General features: G+C 48.0%; 1 protein-coding gene across 1 annotated transcript; it reads right to left on the reverse strand.

Annotated features, from left to right (window-relative positions):
- Positions 1 to 4,843: 4,843 nt before the first annotated feature.
- On the reverse strand, positions 4,844 to 7,804 carry LOC119316251 (glucose-6-phosphate 1-dehydrogenase, chloroplastic-like). The gene is made up of 8 exons (XM_037590560.1): positions 7,455 to 7,804; positions 7,214 to 7,371; positions 7,035 to 7,129; positions 6,603 to 6,717; positions 6,233 to 6,444; positions 5,965 to 6,114; positions 5,740 to 5,860; positions 4,844 to 5,662 (listed from the first exon to the last, which is right to left on the reverse strand). The coding sequence occupies exons 1-8, from the start codon at positions 7,639 to 7,641 to the stop codon at positions 4,976 to 4,978; spliced, it is 1,725 nt and encodes a 574-aa protein (XP_037446457.1). The 5' UTR covers positions 7,642 to 7,804; the 3' UTR covers positions 4,844 to 4,975.
- Positions 7,805 to 10,680: the final 2,876 nt, after the last annotated feature.

The following is a 10,680-nucleotide window of genomic DNA, read 5'->3' on the forward strand; positions in this document are numbered from 1 at the left end:
ATTCATCACGTACACGTCTCCTTCTTTTACCCTCCTTCTTCCTTGGAGCTTCCTCCGTTTTCTTGCCTCCCTTGTGTGGCTGCCGTTGTTGGTTGCGGTAGTACTGCTCCCAGGAAAGCGGTAGTACCGTAGGCATCAGCGCTAGTACCGTGCAGTGGCACGGTAGTACCGCTCCCCTGGAGCCGCACTACCGCTGCCCACCAGGCTAGTGCCGCCCCTTTGCGGTAGTAGGAGCGGATGCAATTTTTTACATCCGCACCTACCGCGGTAGTACCGCTTTCGCCGTGCGGTAGTACCGCACTATGCGGTCAGGTGGTAGTACCGCCCCTCGGCAGTACTACTGTGTCGGGTTTTTGCTACTTCCCTTTCTTTGCGGAAGTAGGCACGGAAGTTTCCCTTTTCCCCTGGCTGGGACTTTTGCCTCGCGGTAGTACCGCATGGGGGGCGTGGTAGTACCGCGCGTGCGGAAGTTCCGCCCCCAGCCCCTGTGCGTCTGTTTATCGGTTCTGTGCTGGGGTTGCGGCAGTACCGTGGGTCGGTACGGTAGTACCGCACAGCCGTGCGGTAGTACCGCTTGGTTGCAAGCAGTAGTACCGCACGGCCTTGCGGTAGTACCGCTGGCCAGGCGCGGTAGTACCGCTGGCCGCGGGCTGGTTGGTGGGTAACGGTTGGATTTTTCCCCACGCATAAAAGGGGGTCTTCTTCCCCAATGGACCTTATCCTTTTAGCTCGTGTTCTTCCCCCATTGTTGACCTTCTTCGAGCTTTCTAACTCTCAATCCCTTCAATGATTCTTGCTAGTTCTTGAGGGAAAAGAGAGAGGAGATCTAGATCCACGTTTCCACCAATCACTTTCTCCTCTTTGTGAGGGGAACCCCTTGGATCTAGATCTTGGAGTTCTTGGTGTTCTCCTTCTTGTTCTTCCTCTCATTTTCCTCCCTAGCACTAGTTGCTTCCGTGGGATTTGAGAGAGAAGGACTTGGGCACTCCATGTGCCCTTGCCATTGCATTTGGTGCATCGGTTTGAGTTCTCCACGATGATACGTGGAAGTTACAAGTTGAGAAGCTTATTACTCTTGGGTGCTTGGTACCCTTGAGCTTGTTCCTCTTGGGTGCTTGGGCGCCCTAGACGGTTGGTGGTGTTCGGAGCTCAATCATTATGGTGTAAAGCTCCGGGCAAGCTTCGGGGTCTCCAATTAGGTTGTGGAGATCGCCCCGAGCAATTTGACGGGTACCGGTGACCGCCCCCAAGGGTTGCCAAAGTGTACGGGTTCGGTGACCGCCCCCAAGGGTTGCCATTTGTACGGGTTCGGTGACCGTCCTCAAGGGTACCTTAGTGGAATCACGACATCTTGCATTGTGCGAGGGCGTGAGGAGATTACGGTGGACCTAGTGGCTTCTTGGGGAGCATTGTGCCTCCACACCGCTCCAAATGGAGATTAGCATCCGCAAGAGTGTGAACTTCGGGATACATCGTCGTCTCTGCGTGCCTCGGTTATCTCTTACCCGAGCTCTTTACTTATGCACTTTACTTTGTGATAGCCATATTGTTTCTTGTCATATATCTTGCTATCACATAGTTGCTTATCTTGCTTAGCATAAGTTGTTGGTGCACATAGGTGAGCCTAGTTGTTTTAGGTTTTGTGCTTGACAAATTAACCGCTAGGTTTATTCCGCATTTGTTCAAGCCTAAATCGTAATTATTTTAAAACGCCTATTCACCCCCCCTCTAGGCGACATCCACGATCTTTCAGATGCTAAGTGTACATCCATGAGCGCCGTATAGATTCTAGACCCGCCGACCTTCATTCATTCATGTATGAAGTATTGGGGAGCTTAGGGCAGGGGAGGTACATTTTGTGCTTTGGCATGCGTGCCTTGACATCTCATAAGGAATTGGGAGTTCAAAGAGTATTGGCAAAACACAGTGGATTCATGTTTACCGGCCGGTAACTTTGAATTTTGACAATGATGACATGTTTAATTTGCAGGGCTTGGAAAATTCTTGATTGGTGCTTAGAAAGTGGTTGTTGAAATTCGTAAGTTAGCTGATGACACGTTAAATTTGGCTATTTCATCTGCTACTTGATTTGCCTCCCTAAGACAATGTTTGAAGGATATCTTTGCAAAGTCTACAATCAGTTGTTTGCACTCTGTGATAGTTGCTATCTCAGGGCCTAATAGTCCTCAATCTGGTTGATAATCAACGGCAAAGGAACAATTAGACACAACTTCCATCTTGGTACAGCCGATATGGCCCGCCAAGTACAGTCTATTTCTTATTGCCATTAGCTTAGCTGAATCCACATCATGGATATTGGGCATAAACCAACTTGCTACTGCTATAAAATCACCCCGGTCATCACGAGCCACAGCACCACGGGCACCAGAGAGTGTTTCATACTAAAAGGAGGCATCAACGTTTATCTTCATCCCATGACTTGGCTTTTTCCACGTGTGATCACTCTTCCTAATTGGACCTTCGGGTATGATTGATCTTAGGTAATTCGTCGCCGAAACCCTGATAGATAGTGCAGTTTTCTCAGGCGTCTGGACTTGAAACCCCTCCGCAATTTGGCTTCGTTGATAATGGATATGGACATGGTGGCAGCAAGGTTCATAAAGATGGCTCCAATGATGGATCCCCCCTCTGGCAGCACACTGGAATAGGACTTCATATTGGATCTCCTCGGAACAGGAACTTGCTGCGGTGAAAAAAAATCATGAAAAAAAGTACGAAGGGTCTCGGAAGATATGTGATTTATAGGCAAAAGATGAGCGAAAGGTGATGCAGAGGGGTGCCAAGTTGGCCCACCAGGCCCTAGGTGGCCCCGGCACCTTGTAGTGCTTTCTAGAACTTTCTCCTTACGAAAAAATCATCAAAAATCCCCAAGGTATTTTGAGGTTCAGAGATATCCATTTTATGTAAAACTAAAAATATGCACAAAACAACAACCGGCTTTGGCACCGAATTAATGATTTTTCCTTATCGATGTATGGTGTATTTGTTTATTAGGGATGATAGAGCACACAAGTAGTGGTGCTTCTATTTCATACTTCTTAAACTTTCAACGTTATCAATCCTTTGCATTTTCAACTTGAAGACTCATGCTTGTGGTAGTGAACTTGTAGGTTGCCTCGCTGATGTCGTCGACGGTGGGCATGCATGCTATATTCTCAACGGTTGAGCACATTGCATATATCGTCCTAAGTTGATTTGGTTGTGAACTTCGAACTTATGCTTGGTGTGAACTTGAAACTTGTTGGAAATGTATGCATGCTTTTGGTTGTGAACTTGGTGGAGATGTATGCATGTGTGAACTATATATGGTTGTGAAATTGGAACTATATATGCTTATGAACTATATATTGCATCTTTCATCCTATGTATGCCTGCTTGGTTTCATATGGTTGTACTGTCCTATATATATGGTTGTGAACTTGCTGAGCTGTTGGATATAGCTGTATGTATTTTGTTACTTGAATTGCGGGGTTGTTCGAACAAGCAACCAAAAAAATGCAATATGGGCAAACCAAGAACAACACTGGTCTTACCGAGTGCACTTGGGAAACACTTGGTTTTCATACCACGTGGCAGGCCCTAGGAGCTCTCGGGACCAAATGGCACTACCCGATTTTTCTGTAAGCCAAAAATATTTAGTAAAGTACTCACTTACGCGTACACCATGTATTAATCATAATCATAACTTATATATATGTCGTGTATTTACCAAACAATGCTCGGCTTACAACAGCCACGTGACTGCACTTACCTACAAGCCAAGAAGCCGACGAGGCTCTCGGCTTACGTATACAGACCCGTTAAAACGCACCTTGGGTGTCCTATGGTACTCGGGTTAGAGCATCTTTAGCAAACCCGTTAAACTGTAAAATAACCGTCGGTTTACAATTTTAGATGGAAAAAACGATCCAAATAAAACCCGTAAATGACTCTGACCTGTAAATGTTTTTAAGGGCGTGGAAAACATCCTCACCGAACATGTAAAAATAAGGATTTCGAAGCCAATCCAAAGATGTTTGTACATGCAAAAGATAACTGCCATCAGAACCTTCATGACTCGCTCCCGTCCACCCGTCTCGGCTCTCGGCCCCCGGGCCCGCCGGCCGTCCGACCCGGCCGCCACGCCCGCTCTCTTCTGGCGGAGGAGCTAGCTTGCTCGCTCGAATCGATTCGGCGGACGGAGGAGCTAGCTAGCTATCTAGGTCCTGGATTGATTCGAGTTTCGTGCGCTGTATTTGGCCGCCGGCGGCTTTGTATTTGGCCACTTCGAGCTAGTTGGACGTCGGCGGCTTCGTATTTGGCTGCCGGTGGCTTCGTATTTGGCCACTTCGAGCTAGTTGGACGCTGGCGGCTTCGTATTTGGCCGCTTTGTATACTGTTCATCGGTTTTGTAGAAGCGAGCTAGCTGATCGTGGACACGGGCGAAAAAAAAAGACGTGGGAAAAAATGTAAGCGATATTTGGTTTTATTAATTTTAAAGGGTCTATTCGGCCGCAACTTAAACCAACTCTAAAACAAACCGTGGTTTAAGAGATCTACCACGGTTTAAGGGATCTGCTGATGATGCTCTTACATGACACACATGACGTCCCAGGTTGGAAAGTTAACCTGAGTGGTACGCTCGTGCCCGTGACACCTCTGTCAGCGTCAGCCGGCCGTCATGTCACTTTATGTCGCTGAGAGCCACTGTTTTGATTTCGGCTTATAGTTAAGTCGAGTGCCTGTGAATAGGATCTCGACTTACACCGTATAAGCTAAGCTAGCCGAGAGGTGTAAAACCGTGCACACCCGACTTGCAAAAGTAAGGAAAATGCAAGTACGATTAGGCAGAAGACAAAACGATTGCAATATGAGCTTCTCATGTTCTTCACAGCTTGATTGAGTCTGAAACTGCAAGTAAACTTGTAATCAATTAAGCTAACCGGCGCCTTAGCAGATAGGCAGAGCTTGCTAGCTAGAAGGATCCGTCGCTGCTGATGTCCCCCCACCTGACGTTGTAGTTGGCGGCGAGGTAGTGCGCGCCGACGGGGCCCCGGCTGCCGTACGGGTAGAGCTCCGGCGCCACCCTCTTGTCCTCCAGCTCCCTGAGCACGGGCGTGAAGATGGCCCAGGCCGCGTCGAGCTCGTCGCTCCGGATGAAGAGCCGGCGCTCCCCCTCCATGGCGTCCAGGAGGAGCCGCTCGTACGCGTCCGGTATCTCCCGCTGGTACCGCTCCGAGTAGAAGAGGTTGAGGTTGCCGCTGTCGAGCCTCATCCCGAGCCCGGGCACCTTGTTGTTGATCTTGAGGTAGATGGCCTCGTCGGGCTGCACCCGGAGCACCAGCTCGTTGGTGGCCATGTCCAGGTCCGCGCCCACGCTCCCCCGGTACAGGTTCCCGGGCACGCGCCGGAACTGCACCCTGATCTCCGCCCGCCGCGTGTGCAGCGCCTTGCCGGCCTTCATCAGGAACGGCACCCCATCCCACCGCGCGTTGTCGATGAAGAGCGCCGCCGCCGCGAACGTCGGGGTCACGCTGTCGTTGGGCACCGTCGGGTCGTCCACGTACGCCGGGAACGACTTCTCGCCCCGCGTGTGGCCCTTGTACTGCCCCACCACCACGTCCTCCACCTTCAGCTTCCTCATCGATCGCAACACTTTCACCTGAAGAAGCACAACACCCAATTTTTTTTGATCAGGCTATACGTTTAATTGGTCAATCATGCTTGTTCTTTTACTACCTTCTCGTTGCGAATGTCCTCGGCGGCGAGGCTGACCGGAGTCTCCATGGCGAACAGGGCCAGTATCTGCAGCAAGTGGTTCTGCATGATGTCCCGGATGATCCCGTAGTTGTCGAAGTAGCTGCAATGCAACCCAACAAGGAAGCCATTATCTACCTGTTGAATCCATTGGCCAATGAATGAACATTCTTATCAGATCCGACTGGACGCCGGAGTAGCGCAGACCCGCCTCGACCCTCGGTGCCGAAATCTTCGGAGAATATGAGCTGCACATTCCGAATGTAGTCCCTCGACCACAGTGGCTGGAACACAAGGTTGGAGAAACGGAGGACCGACAGGTTTTCGACCAGCTCCTTGCCCAGATAATGGTCAATCCTGTCACATTCCACTGTTAAATTCTACTACTAGATAAGAAATAGGGGGAGTCTCTGAAACTGTTGCTCTCATTGCACATTGCTCTCATTGCTGAAAACACCCTGCATTTATATGTTACCTGAAGATTTGCTCCTCCTCTAAATACATCTTCAGGGATCGGGTAAGCTCCCCCGAGGACTCAGAATCGCGGCCGAATGGCTTCTCCACTATAAACCTCGTCCAGCCACTCCCACTCGGCAGTGAAGCGGTGCGGCTGGCGGATCTTACCACGTCCACGAATATATTTGGTGGGATAGACAAGTAGAACAGCCTGTTTGGTAGCTTTCCAGCCTGATTGATGACAAACATTTGGCCTCAACTCCTTTTTTCTATGCAATATTTGCCATGAATTCTGCAGTGCAATTACTTGGTATCTCTTTTACTTTGCGAATAGCTACTTGGTATCTGATAGTAAAGGGCTAGAAAAACTACTATGAATTCGGGATTACCTCTTTTTCTGTAAGCTTTCTATCCAATTCGCAAAATCCTTCCTCTGAGTTGTACTGTCCGGACTGATAGAAGCATCTCTTCAGAAATTGATCCATCTTCTCACTGCAGTTCGCCCTGTTTCGACATTCGAATATGATGTGTTACACTCTGAATATATGAAGCTCTACGACAATGGACAACATAAATTGAGTTCACCTTTTTTTATGGATAAACTAGATAGACCTAATGCAAAATCAAACAAACATTTGAGGATACATTGTGCCATGTCATTGTACATACTACAGTTTCGTTGCCAAATTTGGCTCTTAAATCAGATAACTGAAGCAGGTTGACACCCAGTGCAAGGGGCAAACTCAGATAATTACAAGTAAAACCAACACAGACGACTCAGCATAGCATAGGGACCAAGCATGAGGGTTTGTAAGCAGTACCTCTGATCAATCCGGCAGGTTAGGGTCATGCTAATCATGTTCCTGAGCTCTTCATCGCTCATTTTGCTACGAGCATAACCAAAGATTGTAAAATGCTGCATTGACAGAGGTTAACTAAAACAAATGACTAGCATTGCTCCAAAGCCCAGACAGAAGAACCACACAAAGCTAACTGAAACCTCGGGGAGCCAGTCCTCGTAGAACAAGGCGAAGAGCGCCGGGAAGATCTTCTTCTTGGCAAGATCCCCGGAGGCTCCGACGACTGTGATGCTGACGGTGTGCTCTCCCTGCTCCGGCGCCGGGCCTCCAGCTCCAGACGGCTTAGCATCTAGCGCCCCTGCAACAACCACTTCTCGGTACGATATTCTTGCACAAGCAGCAGCGAGTTCAGACAGCCGTGCTGGGTGCACGTCCGAGTACCATCGCTGAAGGAGGCCCCGATCTGCGGGTGCCCGTTTGAAGACTTCGCCCTGAGGAGGCACCTTCTTGCTGCAGCATGGATCCTCTGAGGTGGGCAATGGCGGTGCGGTTTGGCGCTTGAATTGGACGGGTGGACAGAGGAGAAGGCGGCTGGATGGAGGTGGAAGCGTAAGTCGACGGCGGCCATTGGCTCGGGGAAGGAAACAAGAATAGTTGGGAGTGTCGAACTATCAATCCATCTGAATCTGATGTGGAGAAATTGATTTGGATGCTTGGCTCTCACGATTGGGGCTTCGATGTTCTTGATAAATTGCTTCCTGACAGTTGGGCTGGGAGATTGGGGGCAGTGGTCCAAGCACATGTGGTCACAAATCATTCCTTCAAATACTCCAAAAGATAGTAATTGCTCCCAGATATTTCTTTCCTCTTTTGTTTATTATCCTTTTCATCCCATTGGTTTGCCAACATATTTATTTTTTGATAAAAAGCAATTTTTATTGACTTAAAATGTAGCATTAAGCGGTTACAAACCATGATGGGCAACACCCAGCCTCTGCATAGTTAGAATGGGCACATCCAATACCAACACTTTGATAAAAAAAGACATATCAACAACATAAAATTCATATGACCACACTATGTCTATGTTAAAGGTGGTGGTGGACTAATCTGGAGATTATGCTGCCATCCATGTTAGATAAAAACATCCATGATCATCAGCTCCAACTGCGTACACACCGTCATGAACAACGATTGACACTTTGATCGGTATAGCATAGACCGTATATGAAGCGAGTACGTACAGCTGAGAATAACCTGCAAAGTAAAACAACTTTTGTCATTAAAAACCAAATCCTTTCTACGTAGTCAAAGCAATCATAACAGGTATAGGCTCCCATCCTTATTAATATTTTGAACCTACTTGGATCGTCCAACCAATGATCAAAAAATATTGGCAACACTTGTGGGTGAATACAAATTAGACGCTACTTGGATGATTGACCATTAGAATGTGCAAAATTGCACCAAAAAAATGGGGTGTTTGATTGTCTCATCGGGCGAGGTTGTCCTTGCTTAGTACAACTTCCCTTCAAAGATACCACGTGAAGATTTCAACTTTTAGTGGAATCTTCGGCTTCTCAATTTTCTTATTATTATTATCCACTAGAACCTCAGAATGTGTAAGCCCGATACATAGAGTCAACCGTGAAAGACCAAATGTAGTGAGATTCCGGTGAAACACATCTCGTCCATGTGTCGGGTTAATCGACTCCAATCGGGATAGAAGATTTTACCTTGACATAAGACGGGGCCAATCACATCCCGCCTGAGAGAAATATCTGGAGGGGATGAACTAAGCACCTGTGTAATAGTATCATTCTTATCGAGGACAATGTGGTATAAAGCGGGATATTGTTCTCGGGGAATCGTGGACAACGCGGTATAAAGCAGGATATTATTCTCGAAGACTAGCATTGCCAAGCCACTTGTCCACCTAGAAACGAATCTCCGATCCATCTTTTATTGCGAAGGATCCAAAGAAGAAAAGATATTTCTTTGATCCCATTAGTTCATCCCAAAGGTGTGAGTCTCCAGGTTTCCAATATATCTGAGACACCGATTTTTGACCCAGATACTTTGTGCGCGGCAGGGTTTGCAGACGTCAACCTTAGTAAGTAGTCTGAATACCCATTTACTAAGTAAGGCACCATTCTTGACCTAAAGGTCATGAATGCCAAGGCCACCTTGGTCTTTCGGCCTACAAACCACCCTTCATTTGGCTAGCATGTTCTTTTTTCTTTTCACTGTCTTGTTGCCAAAAGAAGCTGGATCTGAAATTAATCCAGCCTCTGCAAGATCCCTTTTGGGAGTTGAAAAAAATCATCTAGGGAACCATATTTGTTTGAACAGAATTGATCAAGACCAAACGTCATCTAACATATAGCAACTTGCTTTTCCAACTGCTCAACCATTTCTCCAAGCGTTCCTCTACATCTTTCCACTGCGCCTTAGTGGGACGCTGATAATGAATCGGAATTCCTAAATATTTAATCGGGAAAGGGCCTTGCGCACAACCAAACAAGTCGGCGTAATCAGCAGCTGCCACACTGACTTCTCCAAAGCAGAACAATTCACTTTTATGGAAGTTAATTTTGAGGCCCGACATCTGCTCAAATGTTGAAAGCAATAGTTTCAAGTTTCGAGCCTTGTCCAGGTGATGTTCCATCAAAATAATCATATCATCGGTATTGTAACACCCCGAGACCATTGCGCCAGGTGTCTTCCGGTGTTTCATTGTTGTTGCCTTGTCATTTGCTTGCGTGTCGCATCTTGCCATGTCATCATCCGCATTGCATCTGCATGTTTTCAAAACTTGCATCCGTCCGGGTTCCCCAGTTCCGTCTGTTGTTCGTTCTGAGCCCACACACACTCGCACGCGCCCGCGGCACGTTCGAATATTATTTTATAAGTGGCCGGAAAATATTCTCGGAATGGGTTGAAAGTTGGCGTGCGGTCTTATTTTAGTGTAGATAGACCGTCTGTCAAGTTTCATCGCATTTGGAGTCGGTTTGATAGCCCAACGAATAACTATATCGGCAGTATAGCCGGTCTCTTCGTCGGACGTTTTCGGTCTCCGAAAACAGTCGTCGGGCCTCCCTCTTTTCTCTTCTCTCAGCTCGAGACCGTCTACACAGCTCACTACCTACCGCCAGGTCCAACCTAACCTCTCTCATCAGCCCGCAGCCCCCCTCGCACGCGTCCGAAAGTTGTCCCAAACCCGACCCGGACTGTCATCACCGTTGGATCCAGAACATCCCCAAACATCTAAGTACAAAACATCACCGTTTCCTTATTTGGAATCCCTACCTATTTTATTCTCGTCCGTTGGATTTTGATCCGATGATCCAAATCCCTCTCCTTTAATCCTTTTGCTATATATAAGAGGACCAAACCCTAAAATCTAGGGAGATGTCCCATCCATCAAATCCTCCTCCGCCGCCACTGTTTTTCTCCCACCTCGGGATCCCCTTTGCACCAACCACACACTACCTCTCAATCCCCACTCAGCCAACCACCGAGACCACAACCACCTCCTCCCACCTCAGGATCCTCCCAGATCCCCATCGTCAAACCCACACACCTCGCCGATCTCCGCTGCTCTTCGCTTCCGAACCGGTGCCAACCACCGAGACCATAGCCAGACCTCCCCTGCTCCTTTCCTTCT

This window comes from Triticum dicoccoides, chromosome 6A, assembly GCF_002162155.2.
Source record: "Triticum dicoccoides isolate Atlit2015 ecotype Zavitan chromosome 6A, WEW_v2.0, whole genome shotgun sequence".
Taxonomy (NCBI): domain Eukaryota; kingdom Viridiplantae; phylum Streptophyta; class Magnoliopsida; order Poales; family Poaceae; genus Triticum; species Triticum dicoccoides.